The sequence below is a fragment of the Lissotriton helveticus genome, chromosome 7 (genome assembly GCF_964261635.1).
Source record: "Lissotriton helveticus chromosome 7, aLisHel1.1, whole genome shotgun sequence".
In the NCBI taxonomy this organism is placed as follows: domain Eukaryota; kingdom Metazoa; phylum Chordata; class Amphibia; order Caudata; family Salamandridae; genus Lissotriton; species Lissotriton helveticus.
The window spans coordinates 608,870,102-608,895,451 of record NC_136068.1 but is presented as its reverse complement, the minus strand read 5'-3'; the positions used below and the strand labels follow the sequence as shown (position 1 = coordinate 608,895,451).

General features: G+C 42.0%; 1 protein-coding gene across 3 annotated transcripts in view; it reads right to left on the bottom strand.

The window, feature by feature from the left end:
- Nucleotides 1-532: 532 nt before the first annotated feature.
- Nucleotides 533-25,350, bottom strand: part of CLTB (clathrin light chain B) — a 44,420-nt gene continuing 19,602 nt past the window's right edge. The window contains exons 3-6 of one of the 3 annotated variants that reach the window (XR_013598637.1): nucleotides 16,565-16,682; nucleotides 15,524-15,635; nucleotides 1,715-5,040; nucleotides 533-1,217 (exon numbers count right to left, since the gene is read on the bottom strand). Coding sequence is in view for 2 of the 3 variants with exons in the window: in XM_078652812.1 (XP_078508938.1) it covers nucleotides 4,869-5,040; nucleotides 10,458-10,511; nucleotides 15,524-15,635; nucleotides 16,565-16,682 (456 nt within the window). In the remaining variant the exon portion in view is untranslated. Of the gene's footprint in view, nucleotides 5,041-10,457; nucleotides 10,512-15,523; nucleotides 15,636-16,564; nucleotides 16,683-25,350 lie in introns of all 3 variants that reach the window. The other 2 variants (XM_078652812.1, XM_078652814.1) reach the window with 2 other exon arrangements.

The following is a 25,350-nucleotide window of genomic DNA, read 5'->3' as shown; positions in this document are numbered from 1 at the left end:
AAACAAGTTGGCTGGAATTCAGTTCCTATCAGATGACTTTGAAAATAAAAAAACTTACCTTTTTTGACACAACTTTATGAGTGAATATACTCATTGTACAGACCACCTCGGTAGTGCACCACTCCAAATTCTGGTGTAGTCAGTATCAAGTATTTGTTTATAGCAACTATAAGAAAGGATGTCTGCACGTTTTCCTAAATATATTATGCAGAGAGAATTAATTATGATTCTAACATGCATCAATCACCATAGAGTTATGCAGACACCATGTAGTCTGAACCTCATCACATACTTTTATGTTGCAGGTCAATAAAGGTGCCCTTAATGGCAGAATATGTTCAGGTGAAAAGCAAGACCTGCCATTGAGGTTTAATAACCTTACGTACAAGAGTACTGTCTTGCAGTCTATATAACCTACAAGAGTGAAGTTCTCTTACGCACTCGTGTCCCCACACCTCATGTTGATATTTTCTGTACACATAAACTTTCCAAACACAAGTCAATCCAGTTAGAAAATGAACAGACATAGACATTGTTTTCAGGAGAATATATTTAAAATTGTAAGGCAGTCCAGAAGCAGCAGTGGTCAAGGTGACAGCAAGCCAAAGAGTTTCCTTGTCTGCCTGTAATGAATGGCATGTACAGGTTCCCAAGGGCTTAGCCCATAAATAGCCCCGGTCATTGATGTGACTTGGTGTCACAACAAAGGAACACTAGTACCAAGAACTACAAGAAAAAAAATACGTATTTAAGGAATTGACAAACCCAACTCAAAAAACGTAAGCAGTTAGTCAAACTGCATCCACACAAATGACAAAAGGATCAAAAAAGACAGAATAAATAAATAACATTTCAGGGATACGGTTCAACATAACATTTAAATGGTTCTCAGTTTGTTTCTTAGACATGACCCAAAACAGTCTGAGAACAACTGATATAAGCAACCTCCTAAATAGAGGCAATCTGGACTACAACTGGCCGTAACCCTTTCAAAGGCCAGCTGGAGAGAAGCACTGTCAGTCATATGTTGGATTTAGGCTGTAACTAATACTGCGCTCTAACATAATAAGGTTCAAGAACTTATCCTGCCATCCTTCCTAAGGCCATTTCAGATTTCCACATGAATTAGACTACTTTATTTTCTTCTTTTCTGCAAGTTCAGTCTCCCGTAGAGAGGTCAGCCCATAAACTGGATATGAACAGAGAACTCAAACTTTCTAGATGAAACCAAAGAAATAAGTAAAATAAAGAAGGTATTTGTCAACTATGGGGATTCTTGTGCAGGGGTTGGCCTTGTCAAAACAATCTGTGGCAAAAAAAAAAGAACAAAAAAAATCACAGAATTACAGCTTATCAAAACCCGAAAAGACCCTCCAGCGCACTCACAGGGACACTCATTCTGCTAGGAACAGGGCAGTCATTGCTTTTCTTATGGCAGATAAGTGAAATCTCAGGGGTGGGAAAAAGTTCACCCTTTTGCCATCCATTAATGCCTAGAGTCTGCCCCCTGGATTGACACCTGGTGGGCCAGATCTCAGTTTGCTTAACTGGTCAGCGTTTTCCTTTATTCCCCAGTATACTTTCCACCTAGCAGTGTTGAGCTTGCTATTCAATCAAAGGATCCTCTTGGAATTCATTAATAACCTGCCTGTCTTTACATAAAAACTGTAGCACCGGTATAAACTGGTACTTTAGATCCTCACTCTGCGATTACTGTGGCCATCAATTGCCCTTATGAACTCTTCTCTGTCTTCGAGGCCGTTGAGCTTCTTAAAAGTTGAAAGCCACATGGTCAAAGATCTCTTTTGACCATATTTTCATCATATCTTGCATTGTTTATTTTTTTCAATGGAAAACTATAGTTTTATCCTCAATTTAAATGTTTATTCTGTTAAATAGGATTCTAATTGAATTAGATCATAATTTTTAAAAAAGTATAATCAGAAACTTACCTAAGATATGTATTTGCCAATTGAACATTTACATTAAAAAATGTGAAATCTCCCAATTTAAATGTACTACATGATCCCGAACACAGGTATGTGAATTCAAAGAGCTCATGATAGAAACTGGGAAGAAACTATTTTAGAACTAACTGAACTTTCTTCATGTTCTTTCAGCTCTTGGGCACCACATGCTCCTACCCGAGGCATCCATGATACCTCTCTTAGCGGTAAACGATTCTAACCAGTTCACATCGACCTAAATGAGCAGGAATAAAGACAAGGCCAGTTCTTCTCCGAAAGATCTTCTGAATTTTATAGGAGCTATTAGCAGTTCCAATGCTACGGTACCATGTACGTATATAGTCATAACGTTCAGAATCCAAATCTCATCTGATGACGCAATGTAATTTTTTTTGTTCTATGAAATCAAAATACAACAAAATGCTCTCCGAGGGGGAGGTTGTCCTTTTAAGTGTGTGCATAATGACAGATTACACTTTATAGCATGTGCACGCATTGAGGGAAGATTGGATTTGTCAAAAGAGCCACAGAAAATTAGGACTGAACAGAGTTCAGAAAACAGTGGTATATGTTTATTCTTCTTGCTTGTGCTGCAGGGGAGTCAAAATGCATCGAGTTGCTGTGCTTTCCAAACAACCTCCCCATATCTTCTCAACTTTTACATTATGCTCCCTCTCCCTTGATAGAAGCTCCAGTGGGTTATGTACAAATATGTCTACTGGATACAGTAGCAGCAAATGGAGGTTTGCACAATGGACTACATACGTCCCAGTTACTAGTTCCAACAGGTACTGCAGTATTCCCAACAACAGTTAGATGTTCACTAACCTATCTCAGAGCAATTGGAACCAGAAGAAATCATTTGTAAAAGGAACAGATAATACTGTGAGAATACAATGTGCTACAATATCTGAATTGTTTAACCCCATTCAGTATACCACGAAATGCAACCACACCTGAAAAGTATTTGTGCAAGTGTAAAAAAGCATTGCGATTGACCAGCAATCTTACATATTCCCACCTAAAGACACTGAGGAAGATCAGTTTGTACTTCGGATATCTAAAATCAGGCCCCGGAAGAAAGGAGGGATTAATGGTGCATCATATCCAAATGCTACCGGAAACTTGCAATGCTGTCTGTGAAATAAAAGTCTTTAGGGCTGTTCAGCTAATCAAAAGAGATTCTCGGATACCTGATCAAGGACATACCACAGGTCGAGGATGCTATTCTCAAAGATAATGGGATCTTTGTGGGTTTGTGGTTTTTTTTTTTTTACAGCAAGGCTAGTAGGGAATTAGAGGTTTGGTAGTGGATTTGTAGTGCAAAAGTATATTTCAGAGGCTGGTTCCATTTGGCATGTTCCCGATAATATAACTACACTTGAATCTATTCCAATCAAACATGTGTCCAGAAGTTGGATGTTACGCGGCCAAAAAAGTACGCATCATGATTAAGAGGAACAGGCACCACCAAATCAGGCCTAGAGCAAGGGAAGGGCCTTGAGCCTCTAGGTTGGGTTCCTGGGTGAGTCTTTTCTAACTTGTTAGGAGTTTGGAATTAAGATCCAGACTTTATGTGCAATGTATAGTTAACACCAATTTCTTGTGGGAGTTTGATAGCTCTCTTCATTTCCTACAAAGAGGTACCCAGTTTCACCACCATTCAGTACCCTGCTCTGTTCAAGAAATGTACATTTCATTGCCCACCTCTTGGCTTTGCAACTTTGACATTGTGTGGCTAACTGCAATGTTCTTTACATAGGCTCTGATAAAAACCTGTGCAATAGTTTGTGCTCTTCTTTGGCTCAGTATAGCTCCAAATGTTTGATCTCTACCTCTCAGTATCCAGAAAAAAATGTATTCTCATAGAAGCAACCCATTTCTTACCTTATTTTGCATTTTTAGCAGGTTTCTACCACAGTATATTCTCAATACCCCATACACCAGCAGTAATGGACTATCTCTCTTCCTGCATTTTCCAGACCCTATACTCCGGCTTGCTTCTCTCGTCCCTCACCTGCCCCTTGAGTAACCAGTTTCTGTTTGTTAGCTTAGAATTACTGTCACAAATACGTTTATTTGCTGTAGTTCAATTTCCAGATTTATATTGCATTCTAACACTTGCACTCCTATCACTCAACTGAACTCACCCCCAGCTATAGCAGTTTTCCAGTCTCTGTGAAAATGTGTACTTTTATTTCTACGTGATCATTTTTGCATGGTAGGCATTTACGGGGGGGTGATGTGGACTAATATCAGGACGCTGCATAGGCAGTTCTGTACAGTTATCAGCATGGAACTGGCCAAGCCCACCTGCCCCTTTATGGGGGCAACTTATTCAGACCGAACAAACCAATTGAATCATATTAAGTCGTGCCAGTTTGTTTTAAATCGATTTAGGGTTAGCAAATGGCTGTCCTCTATGCATGCTTTTTGTATCAGGCTTCTCAGCTCCACTGAAAGCAAGTTTATCTTAATACCAGCGCTTGTCTTATTTCTTTCATACAGAAGCACGTTTTTTTTTTAGCTATTGAAGAAAACCATTTTCCAGACTCGCTGGTAGAGAAACTCTTGGGCGTTCTCGCCATTTCCTTTGCGCCTGCCTCGCAGAGACACAGCAGATATACGTAGTGTGGATTTGCAAAGAATAATAATAGAAATTATAAATAACATCATAAAAAGAGAAGTGTTCTTTTAAGCCAGAAACGCACATACCAAGAATTTTAAACCTCACCCAAAACTAGTGACTATAATCAGGAGATGCTCCAAGGAACAGTGCAAAGTCCTGGGAGAACTCTGGGGGGCATACCACAGGGAGGGGACAACACCTCCACCACCCCAGTAATGAAGATTAAATAGACCGTTCCTTCCCCAAGCCCCATCCCACCAGTTCCTGCTATGTTAGCGGACCAGAGGCGCCTGCTTCAAAGAGATCAGCACAGAGCGGAGGCGGGATACGTCTTTGGTCTGCTTGCTGCTTTTGGGATTGAAATCGCAAAGCCGAGCCACCCGTTCCCACTCTGTGCCAGAGGAGTCATCTGTCGAGTCAGCAGCCAAGGCTTCATCCGATGCTCTGTAGATGAGAAGAAAATACACAACATTAGTCTCTGCGCTGGCTGTCTCCAGGCACTATGTAAACGAGTGAGGTCAGGTTTCTACATCTTCCTAATCATAGGTACCATTATATTCTTCATGGAAACCAGTGTAGCCACCTGAGGTGAGCAATTATAGAAGCACTTTTGCATTTATTTGTTAGTACAAAACAGGATATCAAATCTTGGATTACATAATCTAATCTGAAACGCTGGAATGGGCACATAGGATCTTGAAAGTTATTATACGCAGTAGCCCGTTCTACCAGGGTACCACAAAGTCCAACCCACCGCAGCAACATCCCAACCCACATCACCATTTTGACATTTCCGATTACTAATGAACTGTCCAAAACTAGGAGTCACAGAAGGCCACGAGGAACGTGGACCTGGTAGCACGTGCCCAATCTGGCAAGAGCATATAAACAATTACAATTCATAATAAGGGAACCTGAATGGCGTTAAGCAATTTCACTTTTCAGGGTCACCAAACAGGAGCACTAAGAAATCTCCATTGTCCTTCTCACAACACGACCAACAAACCTAAAGAATGACTCTAGGCTAAAGAGTGCCTAAAAGTACATATCACATGAGACCAGAAAGCAGAGCAATAACTTCATGCACAGAGACCCTGGGATAAATGAAATTTCAGTCTCTTTTACAAAATCTTGTCCGCCACATTGGCACATTCTTTCTAAAAACTGTACTACAGTCCAAGGACTATGAAATATTACCAAACCATGCAGCCTGGCAACAATATGAGCTCAATAGGGGTTCAAACTTAAAAAAAAAAGTATGTTTGACCAGGAAAAGTGGCCGCTTCCAAATGTAAGACAACACTAACAGCGTGGCATGGAGTGAAGCTCTAATCTAATAGGTAGGATTCATACATTTTTAGTAAGAAACTCGCACACAATGAGTGCCCCTTGGTATGAGTTAACCTGAGAAAGATTTGAAGCAGTAATGTTTTTCAGGGAGATTTGATGCAATATTTGTTTACTAAAACCAGATGCAGCAATACTCTTTAGCCATCTGTGATACAGCCTCAAGTTCAGAGAGAAAACAAGGGATCTATAAAATATGAAGCAATGAAAATGGAGAAACCAGGAAATATATCTGTAAGCAAGTTCATCGGGAATGCACAAACGAATGGGAATTCTTTATGCACAATTGGTCTGTCTTCCCATTGTTCCAGGAACAGTCGCCTATAGCATTTGAGTCTTTGTAGTGATTTTGTTTTAAATTAGGAACGAGCAAGTACTTTCATGTATATCATTAAGCCATACTTAATATTCATTTTATCCTTAGCCTCTTCCAGTGCTCACCTACTCTAACCTAGTCATGACATAGTGAAACGAAACTGCAGGAGCACAACACCACAAATGCAGTTTTCAGAAAAGCCATACTGTGTATTCTAAAGAAGTTTGAAACTGTCTAAACAGAAAAAATGCACATTGTAAATATCAAAAGTGCATATTCTCTATACCATGTGGGGGTGGGTAGGGGGGGGTCATGAAACACTGAAATAAACTGAAAAATTGCAGAATTGAGATCTAAAGACAATAAATCCTGGTTGAATTTTCTAACCATCTTGTAAAATAGTGTGAAGGGGAAACCAATTGAGATTTTGTGGTCTGGAGAGTCAGAGCAACAGGATCCACCCGAAATAGTGTTGACTTGTATGGATCTACAGGGTCTGGAAAGACTTACTTGGAACCAGACGAAAAGGAAACAAACCTCACTGGAATCCAGGTTATTTAATTGCATTGTAATCCAACTTTTATTAAATAACGCTGCTGCAAAGACTGTAGGGGCAAAAATTGAACCTTTTGCGTGTGCAGCAAATGTCATCAAGGCTCCGAAAAACACTTGAAGAGGTCCCAGCCACTGAAACAGATCCATCCCTCTTATAACATCAAGGCACATTTCTTTGTTAGGTCAGTTCGCCTCCACCCCAGGGCACAGAGACACAGCATTTAAAGAAGGACAGAAGAGAGCAAGCATAGTTGGGCAATGCAAGGCACTTTGTTACATCAGACATCTCTAGGGTGGCTGGTCGAGTAGCCCTTCTTAAAATGGTCACACTCCCGAGGCTTTTATTTTATTTTGGGACTCTACCAGTCTGGGTACTAGTGAAATATTTTACCCAGCGTAAAACAATGATCTTGGGATTCTTGTGGGGAACTGGCAGAAGGAGAGTAACCCTCGGAGTACTTAGGAGGCTCAACTAGGAAGGAGGACTGGCGGTGCCTGACTTTGAGGCCTACTACCGGGCGGCCCAGTTACAATGGCTTACACAATGGGTGGTGGGACGACTTAGGGGGCCAGACGAACTGAGGGGGTTGACTCCCCGACCCAGAGATTGCTCTCCCAAATTGCAGTGAGGCTCCCCATACGAGCTCGTACCATCACTCTGGAGCTGAGAACAGCGTGCCAGTGCTGGAATAGGAGCTTGAGAAGGGCACGGATTCAATGCCCATATGCCCAAGATATCCCCTTGCTTATCTGCAAGGCCCTAACTCATGGAGGAAACTGGTGGGGACTGAAGGTTTGGAGGGAGCGGGGACTCTCCACCATAAGAGACTTGTATGAGGCAGACACTATGATCCCATTCAGCAACCTCCAAGACAGGTACGACTTGCCCGGCGGCAATTTTTTATTATACTCTGCATTTACTGCAGCCATACGAAAGCACGGGGTGGGGGGGCTTACTGAACGACAGACCTCAATGGGAGGTCCATATGTGGCGTCAGCAGCGGGCACCTATAAAGCAGTCACATGCCTATACCGACGTAGGACGCAGAAAGCACTAATGCCACTGACTGGGCTATGGCAGAAGTGGGAGGAGGATCTAGAGGTGGCCATCCCGGAAAACGCCTGGGGAGAATTAGTGGAGAGGGCTTGGAAGAGCATCAGGAATGCTAGGTTCCAACTAGTACACTACTATGTTTTCCATAGAGCATATATTACCCCGGCTAAGATTAACAAATGTTTTGGGATCCAAACAGCAGCCTGCCTGTGTTGTAGTAAAGAAGGAGCAGACTTACGTCACATGTTCTGGGAGAGCCCGCAGTTGGGAAGTTTTTGGGAAGAGATGGTGGCATTATTGGCTGGCATAACCGATAGAGAAATAGAAGTCTCCGTGGGAGTCTGCCTCTTGCATTGGTTCCCCCATACAGCCACGAACAAAGTTAGAAGCAAGTTTTTAGGTCTGGGCTTACTATTGGCTAAAAAAAACATCACTATGCATTGGAGAGCAAAATGAGGACCGAGGGTGGCCAGATGGAAGAAAGAATTTGTTAAATGGGCAGAATGTGAGGGATCCACTAGACTGCAAATAGCTAAAAGAACAAGGAGTGAGAGGACATTGGAAATAGCAAAGGCTTGGGAAGCGCTGGTGGCAATGCTGGGAGACCCTGAGGATATGAGTGATGAAGATCAAATAGAGGAAGCCCCTAAAGCAGTGGTAACGCCTATGCGCCACAGAGAGGGGTACAGGACTGCATACACTGACCAATACAGTATTGCGTGCTTCCAATGGCAGTAGAGCTGAGCTAGGAGTACTGGTTATTAGAAATATGAAAAGTAAGGGGGGCAGACCACCTACAGCAACCTGGCGATCTGTACATATGTGACGCGCCTGGAGGGTGGGGAACGGGTTGGATAGGAAGGATAGAATAGGTTATTGTTTATGAGATACAACCCATGTAAATTGTATAAAACCAGAAATGTATCCCAGTGGCAATTGTAAGAAAGGATGAGTGGGAGGGCACCAAGGATTAAAGTTAGTCTTTCTGCATGCAATATGTCACGAAACTATGGAATGAAACCCCTAAGTGTTATTGCCTTGAACTGATTATAATTGATGGTTTATGTAAAACCCAATAAGGTTTGTAAAAAAAAAAATAAAAAAAAAAAAAAAAAAAAAAAATCAAACCTCTCTAGGGGCCTTGCCCATACAAGACACAGACCGGGCCGTCTTACTGCACTTGAAATAGTAAAGCCCCTTGCCAGTCTATGGCCTCTGTAAACTCTAAGACTAAGCCACACATAATGGGAACAGTCAAAGCCCTACACGTCAGATCTTTAACAACTACTGGCCTGCCGAGGCCAAACACTTAGTCCATATCCCCTTGCGAATGGCATACTTCATGCTGAATACACTCATTTTCACAAATGGCATGTGGGAATTACTCATTTTACCAGTGATCGGAACAAGGATCCGTGTTAGCCCTTGTCTAGCTGAAGTGCCAAGAAGAGGAGTCTTGTACGCTCTGCACTGGGATGGCCAGGGTGTACGTCTGCATCTTGTTGAGCATCAAGAAGACCTAGAGACAAGGGGCTGGTTGGATCCTGCATTCCCTTTACCTGTAAGTTACAATGTCTCAGAGGAGCAGGCTAGTTAGGATCAGATTCCCTACACCAGTATGGTGGCACACCACAAAAGCAGGCACAGCCCAATTGAGCCTCTAGCTCTGTGCAGCAATTCTGTGATGAACAGACTAATTGGGCCTGAAATACCATATGTTTATGATTTTGCAATTTGTATAGCGCGCAACTACCCTGGGGTGTCTCGGCGCTTAAGGATTCTGAAGTCAGACAAGTAGGCGCAGGGGTTTAATGAGTGAACAACCAGGTTTTGAGTTGTTTCCTGAAAATGATGAGGGTGGGGCTGGTTTTAATGATGACGGGGAGGGAGTTCCAGAGTCTGGCTGTAGCAACCACGAAGCACCTATCTCCCCAGGTAGCTTTCTTAGTTCGTTGGACGGGAAGGAGGTGTTCTGAGGCAGAGCGGAGTGACCTGGTGGGTGCGTATGGGCGGAAGGCATTTTTTAGGAACTGAGGGCCAGAATTGTTAATGGCTTTGTAGGCAATACATAGGGCTTTGAATTTGGTCCGGCTTCTGATGGGCAGCCAGTGAAGCTGGCGGATAAAAGGGGAGATGGAACTGAATTTGGGGATACCGAGCAGAATTCTTGCTGAGGCGTTCTGCCGGCTGAGGGACAAGCTGTCTGCAATACAGGGTTTTCTTTAGCTGCAAGGTTGCATTCCTAGGATGGTCGGGCTTATTAGACCATAGATTCATTTGATCTGTGTGGTTGCGTTTCTGAGCGCCGTCGGATTAACAAATTCAGGGTCCATGTATTTGTATTTCTTTCTTGCCAGGAATGGACAAGATTATGTATTTCATTCTGGTCAGTGAAATGCTCAACATGTAGAAAAACTGTTAATGTCATTAACCATAGCTTGGTGGGATGTCTCCCAGGGAAACAGTGCAAAGGGCCAGTCAGAGCAGTAAATAGGTCTCTTATGTTATCTTAGAGGATTCCCCTTGTTCCATCAAGTAGAAGTAGATACATGTGAAAGAAGCAAAGATGGAGGAGAAAAATTAACATACACATAGCCGATCACATCAGCGTTAGGCTGCTGGTAGAATGCTTTATCAGCAATCCTGGAGCAGCAAGCGAGAAGCAGGCAGAGAAGTGGGGAAAATAAGAGAAAGAGAAAGCATTAGTCCTTCTTAAATACACATACACAGACATTTAACAGAGAGAGGAAAAACAATAAAGATTAAAGACAAACAGGAAAAAGTTAATCATAGGCCTTGTTACTTGAGGTCACACTGAGTAGGCTTCTAGTGCTATGAGCTAGCATCTCTTTGAAGGTTCTGTTCACCGAGTTTTCTGCTGGTATTAGCAATTTATTTCAGATTTAATTATTTCAGAGTTGGAACAGAAATATAAAATTAAAATAATAAACATACGCAACGGCCCTTCTCCATAACACCCATGGAATTTTTTTTGACTGCAGCCTTTTGGGAATAAGGGCAAATACTAAGGATTCTGCAAAGATAGTCAATCTTAATGGATTTAATACCCTGCTTTAAATCTGTAGCTTTTACAAACCCAGGCCTCGTTTTTTTTTCTAATGCGTAGTCACGTGTTAATCAAAGAGTAGCCTTATCTCCAATATCTATCAACTAAATAAAGCGTATCTGTACAACTCAAGTTGGTAATCTCGTACCAAGAGACATGATTCTTTCAAATATGCACCATTTGTTAACATCCGCAGAGAGCTTTTACTATAAGCCTCTTTCCAATGCTCATCTAATTAAATTTCTTGCTTATATTTTGTCTTAACAGTGCTAAATTTTACATTTTTGTTAAAATTAGCTCACTTAAATCCCACTTGCAGACTCCCGGAACAGAAAAAGCATGCATAAATACTTGTTTGAATCTGAGCCCTTGATTTTTCAGTATAATATATAGATGACATTTTGAGGATTACAGCAAGAGTTTTCTTAACGTGGGACAAACTGAGCTCGCTCCTCAAGTTGATAAAGCAAAGTCTCTAGCCGCCAAGATCATACAGTGGTAGTTTTTAAGATTCAACACAGACCGAAGTTACTAACCTTGAACCAATTAAATTTTCTTTGTAATGATGTGGCTCTATAATTCAGCCTCTTATACTAGCCAAAAGGACATCTTTGCCAAGTATACTTTAAAAAAAGAACAATTGATGGACAGAATGCAGAACAATGTCATACCACAATTGATGGACAGAATGCAGAACAATGTCACATTTGTTTGCTGTAACACTTTTCGCCCTAAGTGGGATGGGTAGGCCCAAATAAAATGCTGCACATCTCAGATGCCTCTGGGTGAAAGGGGAGAGGCGGGGGGGTCTTAGGTGCTGTGAAGCAGAAGGAAGGACTCCGAGCTAGACAAGAAATACGCCTCTTCACTAAGATGCCTGGTGCCTGAAAGAAATGTAAATGTGTGCAAATGGTTAATCACCAAATGCAAAGGCTGCTTGGAAGCCAGTACACCCTTCCATTGATGAGTCACTTCAGGTTTCATAATGAAAAAGATGTATTCTTTTTCAAAGGTGAAATAAGGGTTCAGAGTTCCAGAAGGTGCCTTTATAATGGACACATATACAAATGCTTGCACTAGATACAGTGTGATTGCCTATTACTAAAATATATACTTTGAAAACAGTTGTTTTACTTTAAACACTAAGTTATTTAGTGGCTGCTTATCTTCTACTGTATGTAAAACAGTTTTAAAATAACAACATACCTATTAACAGTGCTTTCGGTTACAGAGCACTATAAATACGCAAGCCCCTATTCCAAACTGCGCGAACCAGGATTAATTTCTGTTACTTTGTGGTCTCAAACACAGACATCTGCAGTGAAAGCATTAGCCAACCGATGTTTCAAAACGTATGAGAGTCCTTTTCCCGCTGATTAATTTATTTTGCATTCGTATATCATTTAAGGGATGCGTGTTATTTTGCCGTTAACTGCAGGTAAAAAAAATGACAAAATATTTACAGAATATTTGGTTCTTTTTAGTCATATCCTAGACCCCGAAAAAGGTATTCAGGATCACAGTTCATACTTTTTTTTCTGTATGCTCTTTCATTGATGCGTGTACACGACAGCCTTGAAAAGAACTAAGTTATACTAAGTTAACAAATTAGCACTTCCAGGCCATCTTCATTTACAATTATTTACTGGGGCATTTGCACCCCTGGGAATACAGCCATAGACGGCCAGGGGACTCACCCCACAGTTTGAAGACCTTTGCTTTAGTGCATGTTCCAACACTTGTGCTCCATGCCTACGGAACAGTCTATTTATCCCTCCTTCTTTAAACTGTGCAGTCTTTGACACTTAGTTAATTTTACAATATCAACCAATAGAATGCCAAGATAAGCATAAGGATCACTGCCTCCAACCAGCCTGATCCATGTCCAAAGACTTGTGAAAAGATTTAATTGAAGCTAAAAATGCTTCAAATATTGAGTTTCATAGATGAAGCTTTTTTATAAACCATTCAGAGTGAGGATTAAGAGAGATTTAGGGTGCAGGATTAATTAATGCACACAATGAGGTCTACATTAAAGTCAGTGGTGAGGTATAGTATAAACAGGTACATTTTTCAATATAGGATAGTTTTATATATATGATTTCATATTGCTACGGTCCACCTAGACACCCTGACAGAAATATGATTATGTAGCTTTCAGGGGCATGCAATCTAATAAAAGATCTACTTGGCCATGGGACAGGTTGCTTTATATATCTACTTTTCCTTTTAGAAATCCACTAGTCCCTTTGGTGCCACGTGGTGCAGTAATACATCATGGCAGCAATCTCATTATATAACAAGCTGTGATATTAGCCTTTCGGATTATACTAGGGCTCATACTATAGTAGGGGTTGAATTCTAGCAATTTCCTTATGTTGCCCCCTTTTTGCAGATCTACATACTAAGCAATATTTCCTGGGTTGGATTGCCCTTTTGAGTATGTACAAACCCGATAAATTGCATGTTTTAGGGGGTTTTGCCAGCTCTTCTATAATCTTTCCCATTCCGAGAAAGGTTAGAAATTTACTCCTGACAATTGCAGAAGAAAATCGTCTTCCAGGGTTGGGGAAAAAGGTGTTTGAAGGGAAAGTAAACTTGTAAACACTCGACAGATTTTCGCATGAGCAAATCTACACCTGCATATTTGCTCGTGCTAAAAAGCAGCTCACAAATATTTTTTAAGAGTAGGATTTCCTGGACTACTTGCGAGTTCATGAAAGCCATACATCTGCACTAATCCAAGGACATATACCATGGGTGCAATTTTTGTGACTTTCTTTAAGAATTGTGCCCCTAATTAGGTCTGGACTTCAGCAAGACCTTTTATTTTTATTAAAATGTTATCTATCCATACATTCATTCATCCATCCAACCATCCATCCATCCTTTCACAAGGAGTTTTGTTCAGTACCATGGGCTACTGTGGTGATGTGTACTTTGAGACCAAAAACGATTACTGCTTTTTGCATTCACTACTGAGATGTGTGTGGGACCCTCAGGCTACAGCTGAGATCTCAAAAGGTCACCCCATCAATTAAATAAAAAACAAGTTGCAAAGCAGAATATGTAGGGTAATAATCAATATGTACAGAAATGGGCAGCAAAGCACTATGGGGAAACACAATTTAAAGAAGAATTGTCAAGGAAAACACCATATGAACAGCAATCGTTAATTATTATGAATAAAATATAAATTCTCTCCACCACGAAGCTGTAAGGTTTTTCTAGCTGATATATTTTTCACTAGATTCAAAGCATATATAAGTAATCCATAGCATGGCACAGACAGTCTATCCTCTTCAACGCACAAGAAGAGTGAAGCAAGACCAAATGATATGCCGTTCTCACCGCAGAAACGCAAGAGCATCAGAAGTGTCCTCATCCCCGGCCCTTCTAAAAGCAGAAATGAATTATGTAGCCAGGTAGCTAAAGCACTTTGTGAGGGATGAAATCACATATGGTACCCACTGTGGTGATGGGGTAGAGGTTGACAAGGCAGCTACACTTGCAAAAAAAAAAAATGACATTACTCTCCTCCTCCACCTCCCTGGGGAAGAGAGTCAGATTTCTAGATTAGTGACAGCCTCAGTACACTTGTGTTACCCCACCACTTATGCTCCACTAAGTATTAGCTAGCAAAAAATAAAGTTAAAAAAATAAATAAATAAAGTATTAGCTAGCAGTATTCCTCCGACATGAAGGGGCATTTTAGGTTCTTTGAGTTTTCTAAGCTACAGTGGCAGAAATGGATAAAACAAGGAGTTCAAGAATCATACAGCACCTCTTTCAGGCCTGTGCCCAAACACGGTGCTAGATGCATCTATTCCAAGCTTTCAAAGTACACTGTGACTCCCAGGCGAGCTGGGATTGGGTGATCACTGTGGTCTTTTTCGCAATGTGAGGAAGACACAGAAGTACCCACCTAGAGGGTATTCCACCAGAAAGTGACAGAAAGGCAATTTGCATTTTTGCAGGAGATTGTCCTAATATAAACCCCTTTTCTTTTTATCACTGTGTTTGAGGAGTTTCATTTCTGCATTATCATGGTTTCTCATTTACAGGATTCGCGTTCGCCTCTTTTGCACATCATTTAGCTTTATTTTTGTTCCAAAACGTATGATGCCTGAGCTCTCTTCCTCATTCTGCTCACAGTATGCCTTAATTGTGCTGCATGTTAGTGTACATTGTTGGATTATAGTTTCCCAGTCACCACATGTTTCTCAAACTGAGTTGTGGCAGAGAACTCCTTTCCTTCCAAGTTTAGCAGAACAGAGGGACTCCTAAGCCAAAGTCCTGTTATCCTATTCAACAGCTTGAACTGGTCACTAAGGTCTGCATGTTTCATTTACCTAGCATAATAAAATCCTGGCAGGCACTGCGACAAGTTTTCAACCTTCAAGAAATCACTAAAATAAGCACAACAGAGCTGGGTAATGAGATAACCATATATTTAATGCATGCTCCTTCTATTAGTGGTGGGAGATTCCAGCTCTTTTGGATATATCTGCCCTGTTAATCAGTGAGGACCCACTTCCTACAGCTTTACTTTAAGTCCCACCATTGTGTCCCTTGCTTGCTGACTCACCTGTTGCTGACCTTCGTTTTTTCCATCTGCTCATTCTGGCGCACATACCACTCGTCCAAATCCTTTTTGGCCTTCTCCCGCCACTCTTGCTCAGCTAACTTCGAGGAAGCATCTAAAATTAAAGATAAGTTCAAATAAAAGTAAAATGAACACTGCCACCATCATCATGGAGTTTTGGCTGCAACCACGAACAAGTCCAGCTTCTATCAGCCAGAAAAACGAAAAGTAAGGAGACATTTCTGGATTCCCAAGTAAATTATCAAAGTCAAGGAAAATCTACTAAGAGGCTGAAAACAGTATCTGGAATAAGAGCCATCCATAGACCAATGCCCGACGGGGACTCTTCCTCTCATTTATGGAAATCATGCCCACTGCGCACTACTGACCGTAGCTTTCTACAACTCTCACTGGTCAAGCAAAATCCTTTTTTGTATCTAGTGAACTTTGTCCGTACAAAGAGATAACTTTCTCACGTACAGTTTCCTCCTTCCTGTTCATGTGTTGCTCTCTAACAATTACGAATGGGGAGAGAGCATTGTTGCCAAATCTTTCTCCAGCCTTCTCGTTGATGCTCAGAGGCTACCACCATGAGATTTCAGGTGACCTCTGCTGCTTCCACTTTAAAGTCTCAGTAACCCTTGTTGCGGAGATGTTCCCCATTACTGATCCAGGATGACCCCCTGAAGAGCCAGTATTTCCTCTCTCCTGTTCTCAGTGACCCCTGCTACCAAGGTCCTGTCTACCAAGGTCCTGTCTTCTGAAGGTCCACAAAGCCTTCTGATATGCTGTCACCATTTCGAGATTTGAAAGACCTTCTGTGGGCAATGTAAACTCATTCACTTCTCAGTCAACAGTCCTAGAAACTATGTGATAGTCCACAATGACAGCATACAATATCACAACCTGTGCACCTTCAAGTTACACTGCTGCCCTCTGGACACAGTACTTAAGGCACAGTTCATCTTCCGCTTAGTCTCCCTGCAAACAACTAAACATCTCTATCTATCCCAAGTTAAGTGCCTTGCAGTTGTCGGTCCTCACCAAGTTCTTCCAGGCGTTGCTTCTGCTCTTCTCTCCATACGCGGATACTTTCTGGCTCCTGGGTCAACCGGTCAGCCCGGGCTATTGCTGAATATCCATCACCATGTCCGTTTGAATCCTACAAGGTATAAAGCAAGAACGTGAATCCCCAGGAGCGTTGCCTACATTTCCATTCAACTCCCTTTCACTTTTTTTTTTTGTTTGTCCACTCCCTTCCATCCGCCCTCAGTGAGATGCCTTCAACATACAATTAAAAGGCGTCGGTCACAAACTCAAACGGCTTCTAGGAGACATCCTCCTGGCTTCTGAGATTGTGGTCAGATATACCTCTGCTCACCTGCTTCATGATAAAAAGCTGCGTGTTCAGCACCCAGACATCTCCCTTCCTCATAACTCCTTCTTTAGCCCTTGACTCAATCAGCCTAAATTAGCTCACCTGGCTCATTACAGATCTTTGTCTTGACATCTCTAAAGCGTGACATCAGATTCTTACTGAAGAGGTCACAGGATCTTCACTGTGACATCAACAAATACAATGGCCTCCTGCCCTGAAGCTCTCTGGCAACGTTTTTCCCACTATTTATCATTGCTTATAAAATGGACCTTCATTGCAAATGGAGATGGCCAGCAATTGCCTTACTTATATCAGAAGGTCACAGATATATAGATATTGATCGTCATTGTCAAATATGGGGTGTTATTCACACTAAAATCCTAAGATCTGCAGTTTCCTTGTTGCTCCCTCAAAATCATCAGTTGCTTCCCCCATCCCGCTCTTTATAATCTGTCTTTTTATTTTTGTACTGCGCAAACCGCTTCTTTTACTCTCCTTCTCCCCTCATTGCTCCCGCCGCTTAGTGATATATCGAAAATATAGTTTTTTCATTAATGTACAGTAAACGGAGTTTAAATTCAAAATAAAAGAATACACATTTTTACAAAGAAACAAGGTTAAAACAGAATTTATAGCACATCACATCCTAAAACAACAACGTTTGTGAGATTAAAAATGAATTTGTTCTAAATAACAAGATACGTTTGTTACTATCCTGCACAGTTTATGATAGACATAACACTGTGTGACACTTCACATGGATTTAAAATAAACAATGAATATATTATCTCTCAAAAGACACAAATAAATGAATACCACATAAATCATTTCAGTTCTCATGCATAGAAAAAAGTGAACTAAATTGTTTATTTCACAAAGAAAGGAACATAAAGATATTAACCATCCCAATAAACAGACGTTTAAAAAGACCTGAAGGAAAATACTTCTAAATTAAGAACGCAGTTGTAAATTTCACTATACGTTATACAAATTGTTTAAATACATAGAACTATTTTCAGAAGAATATTTGGACCATGTTGTACTTTTTAGGAAAAACCTGATCTCTTTGAAAGCATAATGTATTTTGTTGTCTCACTTTAAAGTGCATCATAAGAACAAACAATTTGAGGATCATTTAGTTTTATAAATATTTGTATCTTTAAGTTTTACTTCAGACGTGTTAATTTTTAGATGTATTCATTTTGAACTATTGTGTTAATACTGCCTGTTCTCTCTCCCTTCTGATACTCTCCATCCATATTCCCCTTTCTCAGCCTGATCGACCATCCCAATACATCTTCTCTCGCTTCGCCCATCTCTTTATATTCGTTTTGCGAGTCTTATAAATCGCACTCAAATCTAAGATGTCAGCACACTGTACAAAATATGGCTATGTCAGGGATAACTTGCGATAAATGAGTGGAGAACCCAGAAACTAAACATATTTGCGTTGGCTCTTGGATCGTAGCGGTGGGAAAAGGTGGGAGACAAGCTAACGAGAATAGCAGGAAAAGTTAAGTGAAGAGCACTCAGGGAGAGGGCAGGCAAAAAAGTGGGCAGAGGAGAGAAAAAGATTGACAAATAGGAGAGAGAGAGAGAAAGTAGAGATGAATAGGGACAAACATCATACTCTGCAGATGGGAAAATGGATGGTACTAGCTTATGTAAAGTATAATATGCACGTTTCAGGCTTCTTTTCTCATGAAGGTCATAAAGGCCTCAGCAAGTCTCATGTTGACTGGGAAGGCATTTCACACAGAGGCGCAGCACCTGAAGAAGCCTTGGATGGCTTCTCTGTGAATGCTGAATTCTAAAGTAAAATTCTGTAGGCTCCTTAGATTCAGGTTAGGCTCGCGAGTTAAATGGCTGATTGATATGCAGTAAGGTTCATAAAGGTGTTATGCCTTGTACCTATGCATGTCAGTTCAAATGTTATTCTGGCTTCCATGTACAGCCAGTGGAGGTCTTTTAGAACCAGGAGGAGCTGATCATATTTTTAGTGCTGCAAAATAAATGACTGCCTTGCCCTTATGAGCCCTCTCAAAACAACAGACCCACGACCACACAAAAGGAACGCTTAATGGTTCAACCCTGATGTAAAAACTTTGAAAGACAGAAAACAAATGGAGGAAACTATATCAACAGTAGTGGCAAAGGACTTCAAAGGCAAATCAGAATCTAATGAATGTTCAATATTGAATGTAATGGGGTCATCACAAGGTAAGAGGAAAGCGAACATCCACCACCAACAACTGCTAACTCCCAACACCACAGTTAGAACAACCCACACTCTCCCTATAGACCACAGATAAGACCTGAGACATAGTGTGTATTTTATGAACGAGAACACATTTTAACTAAATGAATTTTTATTCTTTATTTTTACCTTGCTGTTATTTTATATGGAATTCTTTTTTGTATATGCATGCTTTATGGTTATGACTAACCAAATAAAGTAAACTTTTGACTTGACTTGAACCCACACTCTCCCACATTCCATGTTCTACTTTTTCCAACATCCCATCACTATAACACACAACATTTACCCCAAACCAACAAAAAAACTACTTTATACATAACTAATATGGACAATTTCAGTTATACCGGAATGACAATATAAAATCATTCATGAAATTTGATTAACTAATTATCCTAACTGGTAATCATAAAAAAAACCTGGAGGTTTCCTCACTCCTCGTACTTCAACATTACCGCCAGGCTCATCTACACACGCATCATGGCCACATCATTCGACCTCACCACCACTTCTCCATGCATCCACCAACAATTCCTTCCCCAAAATGTAACCACTATCCTCACTTGATTCACCTTTCCCACCATCACCCACCGTCATCGTCTACATTCTTACAACTTCACAGCACTCCCCAACACTTTCCTTACCCTCAACAGTTCTGATCAATTAGCAGCACCCTTCACAACAAATCTGGGGTTCTTCACACGTACAAATTGACCTACCTTAACCACAGGTCATCTGATCTTATGATTCCGTTCCTGTTCAGTACGTTATTGCAACTTCTCTACCCTCATATTTTGATCACATTCCCCAATTCTTGTTTTCCCATTTCTCACACGATCATACTGCACACTCAGTACCACACCTTGTAGACTCCCTTCCTCATCAGAAACATCTGCGACAATTTGGTTTACTTTTTTCCCTATGTTCTTACATACCCTACTGAAATGATCCTTCTTCTTGCAAGTGCTACATACTTTGTGTAGTGCTGGGCACATTTTAAAGTTAGCCAAATGGCTACTTAAGCCACACCCGAAACATAAAAGTTCTTTAACCACCCCCCCACCTCCCCGCCCCCAGGGAATGTCCACCTTGATTAGCCTTCGCATCATCAGTTTTGTTTTTTTAACCCCCATCACTTGTCTTCGATTCCCCAAATTTACTTTTGAATCTCACATGAATTAAATAGCACTTCTATATCGCATAGCTACCCGGAGGCATCCAAACGCTGATGCGGATAACTGAGGCAGAAGAGAACACTTAGGGGAAAGGCCATGTCTTTAACTGTTTACGAAAGGCCAGATGGTTAGGTTCCTTTTGTAAGTACAGAGGAAGGGAGTTCCATAGTCTGGAGGCATTGTAAGAGATGAGCCGGCTGCCACTTCTGGCCTTCTTGATCCTGGGTACAACTGCCAGATGGAGCTCATCTGAGTGCAGCTGCCTGTTCGCCCGGTAGGGCTGAACCATGGAATGATTTATTGGGGGCCATTCCCTTCCAGCGACTTATGGGTGATGCACAGAGCCTTGAAGTTGATTCTCTCCTGGATAGGGAGCTAGTGGAGGGACTGCAGGGCAGGCCTTGTAGAATGCCGATTCGAGATCCCCATGAGCATTCTTGCTGCACGGTTTTGCACTATCTGGAGTTTCGCGATTGCCAAACTCGGCACCCCTAGATATTAGGTATTGCCGTAATCTATCTTAGAATTTGTCCACATGAGAATCTGGTCCCTTAGTACCTGGTCATATGATGTGCTCAAAGTCACACGTCACTGCTAACCCTCCGAGTGCAGTACAAACTGGTCAATTGTCCCATTTTCCTTCTGTACCCTAGAATAAAACTGAAATCGTTCCACGACCCCATTAATTTTCCTACCATGTCTTTCCTGCATTTGTTTTATTGCATATTCATACACTCCAATGTTCCCAGCATTCTCTAATAATGGCACATGTTTTAATTCCCTCAAACCTATTGCACGTAATCTGTTTCAATAATGACAAATGTCTTTCCTCCAAACATGCATCCTCCTCTAGAACCTACACATAGCTTCAAATAAATCTAACCACAAATCTCACGGTATAAGTGGCTCACCTTGCTCTGCTAGGAAAAATGGGTGGAGGGGCTGGTTGAGCACTAGCCATAATCGCACACACAATGGCTATTATTAATAATTATGCAAAGTAATGATGTGATAGTTGCAGCACTTCCTAACAATTATATATGGCACTTGCGCAAATGGTATTAACATATTTTGACCAGCATGAACCCTTGCAGATACACTAACCCCCCAAAACACAAAAATTGCTGAAAGCAGTACTATTTAATTATCCACAGTAACTCCAGAGCAATTTCAATTCCCAAAGCACTAAAAAAAATATAAGTGTGCCAATCACAGAGAAGTAACTGGCCTTAAGTGTACTTAAAAAATTGGTGTGCCATTCATCGAGCACTGTCTATACAAATTCCCAATATCACACGTTGAACAGGAACTCTCACACTGTGGGACAATGCGAGAAAGTACTCCACAGCCCATGACAAGGACTGGGAGTGCCAGCGGGTAATAACAAGCAAAAGGTATGCCCTTCACAGGAAAACGCCTTCTGCCTTGGCTTATCACCTCGCTGACCATATTACTGCTGCTGTTGGAATCTACACTCAACCACTGAGGTTCCTCGATGGTACGACTTCAAAATAAACCATCACCACAACCATTAGACTGCTTCCACTTGAAAGATGGTCACCAAAGTGAACGCACTACGCAACAACGTCATACGCAGCTGAAACGCTAGACTGGTAACTTCCCCAGCAAGACGGTCATCAGCATAAATGCCTCTGCCCTTGATGTCACTCTCCGCACCAATGCACAGGATGGCCAGCTCTCCCTGAAATTGAAGATGCCACACAATTCCTGCTAGGAGGGTCATCAGAAACAGCTCACAATCCTTTCTTGGTATCGGTGGTTGGTAAAACGGCACTGCACCCGGTTTCTACACGATAAGTACAACACTTCGCGCCGACAGAGCACTTCACCAATTCTCAAAGTTTTTTTTTGTTTGTTTCTGCTGGTGCCACTCCATCCCTCACGCATCGCCATAATTGAAAGAAACGGGGTCATCACAAGGTAAGAGGATAGTGAATATTTTATTAATTACAAAGTTCCTTGCAAGGAACGGCACCAGCGTGCGGCAGGAACATCCACCACCAACAACTGCTAATTCCTAACCGCCACCCTTAGAAACACCCATACTATCCCACAGTCCATGTTCTACTTATTCCAACATTCCATCACTATACCGCATCCAACAAAGAGACAAAATGATCATGCATCATGGAGGCTGCACGACTTAGAGAACTCTTCAAAATACTCATAAATTTCAAAATCCTGCCATTGACCAAGCAAGTGTAAAGGACTCCGAGGTCTAGGCAATGCCTTAGCAACAGACTACATTGAAAAAGCTGCCAATCTCAAATTCTATTTCCAGTCAAATGCAATTGCGAACATCAATCTGCTTTCTTCCACGTAAAACCTTTGACGACTTTGACCACAAATACACAACTATTACTGTACACTTTTAACTGTCTGAAATAAACTATTTACCTAATCAAATGAATACATTTGGCAGGTTCCCCAGAAGATCCATGCCCTCCAAACAAATACAAAATTACCCTACTAGAATATTTTGCTGCCATCCACCTAGAGAGCGTATTAACTCCTCCCTATCAACAGATAAACGTCCACACGAATTGAAAACATCCTTTGTTAAATCAATACTGAAGAAACTAGGTCTTGATCAAGCTGACAACAAATTACAGATCAATTTACAATGGACTCGGTGTAGGTAAACTAATCGAAGATACAGTGCTCTCCCAAATCTCATCCTTCATTGAGCAAAACATCCTCCTGTATATCATGTAGGGTTCAAAGACAAAGCTCTCACTTGAATTTCAAATCAACTATGTGATCACAGACTCATTCTCTAAGATGTGAACACATGGACTCCTCTTTGCATTCCTTGAACTCTCACACATGACAAAGGCCTATCTGTCCCTAGTGATATCTTGTCTAGCCTATGCAAATCGACTCTACATGTGCTCTATAGCGCCAAAGAATCCAGAATACAGCAGCCAGACCAGTACTCAACTTACACAGATGGTACAACGTTACGCCATCTCAATGCTCTTCAGGGGTCACTAATTGTATGAAGAATATCCTTCAGAGCACTTTATGTTACACATAGGACAATCCATGGGGCACTGTGGGCGCTGAGAAAGAGCGTTTTTAACATAATAGCGATTATCTAGCTATTTTTAAAATTCACTGTGTGTCTTGTAACTGATTTTAATACTGCGTGCACTTTACTTTGGGCTGATTAATAGCTCGGGGGGCACTCACTTACTGTTTCTCCCGCCCCGGTTCGCCGCGTCCAATCTGGGCGTTTGTTGCGGTGGGTGAGGAGGAGCCCAGCACTTCCGGGCTCATTGTTGTAAGGTCAGCGCTCTAGCTGCGCTGTTAACGATCCGGATAAAAAGTGGAAAGGAACGCAGTCGCGACGTGGAGACGAGGAAGCCGGTGGCAGTGGCTGACTATCTGCTTTGCGCTGTGTGAATGCAAGTACTGCACTGTGGGCGCTGAGAAAGAGCGTTTTTAACATAATAGCGGTTATCCAGCGATTTTTAAAATTCACTGTGTGTCTTGTAACTGATTTTAATACTGCGTGCACTTTACTTTGGGCTGATTAATAGCTCAGGGGGCACTCACTTACTGTTTCTCCCACCCGGGTCCGCCGCGACCATTCTGGGCGTTTGTTGCGGAGGGTGAGGAGGAGCCCAGCACTTCCGGGCTCATTGTTGTAAGGTCAGCGCTCTAGCTGCGCTGTTAACGATCCGGATAAAAAGTGGAAAGGAACGCAGTCGCGACGTGGAGACGAGGAAGCCGGTGGCAGTGGCTGACTATCTGCTTTGCGCTGTGTGAATGCAAGTACTGCACTGTGGGCGCTGAGAAAGAGCGTTTTTAACATAATAGCGATTATCCAGCTATTTTTAAAATTCACTGTGTGTCTTGTAACTGATTTTAATACTGCGTGCACTTTACTTTGGGCTGATTAATAGCTCGGGGGGCACTCACTTACTGTTTCTCCCGCCCCGGTCCGCCGCGTCCATTCTGGGCGTTTGTTGCGGAGGGTGAGGAGGAGCCCAGCACTTCCGGGCTCATTGTTGTAAGGTCAGCGCTCTAGCTGCCCCTCCCCCTCCCCCATTAATGTGTATGGGACAACGGCCGCGCAGCGGCCGCGTGCAACGGGCGCGCCGAAGGCGCGCCGAAGTTGCGCCAAAGTTAAGCCCGTCTGCGCCCGTCCGCGGCCCGGGGCCATAACCCCTGTGCAATCTAGGCCAACCCTCATACATTATGGGAGACAAGAACTGCTAGATTTATGTCCCTCTATCGCAGGACCATGCTGGCATACAATGGAGGTACTAACACTTCGAAACTGCTCAATGTGCCCCTTTAAACATCAAAGAGAACCGGTTAGTGAGACTGACAAGGGGAGGATCCTAGGAGGTTTGTTAAATTGTAGATCGCTAAGTAAACACAGCAATCAGATATGGGATCTCCTGTTGGAGGAGAAGATGGATGTGCTTTTCTTAACGGAGACATGGCTAGGGGAACATTCTGACCCAGCTATAATAGAAGCTATCCCGCCTGGCTATTCACTCACCAGATTAGATAGGAGCGAGGGGAGGGGCGGAGGAATTGCCATTGCTATAAAGGCTCCGCTTGAATGTACTCTAGCGCCTTTACAAGTTCAAAGCTGCGAGGCTGGCCTTTTTACTCTTATAGTTGGGCCCCAACACTCGGTGTCGGGAATCCTTGTTTATAGACCCCCAGGAAAGCTGAATAACTTTAATTCAAACCTAGTGGAGGCTGCAACTCATTTAGCCACCAGGAAGAGTAGACTCCTGATATTAGGAGATTTTAATATCCATCTAGAAGATAAACTAGCCAAGGAAGCGCTAGATATAAGGCAAAACCTGCAGGCCCTACAATTAGAACTAAAAAACAATGTCCCTACCCATAAACACGGCCACTTACTGGATCCTGTTTTCGGTAGTTGGAACGGAGTGAAAGTAAATCCGCCCTTACCCGTACCCTGGTCTGATCATTTTTTAATCCCTTTTAAAATCCACTGTCCAGATACAGATAC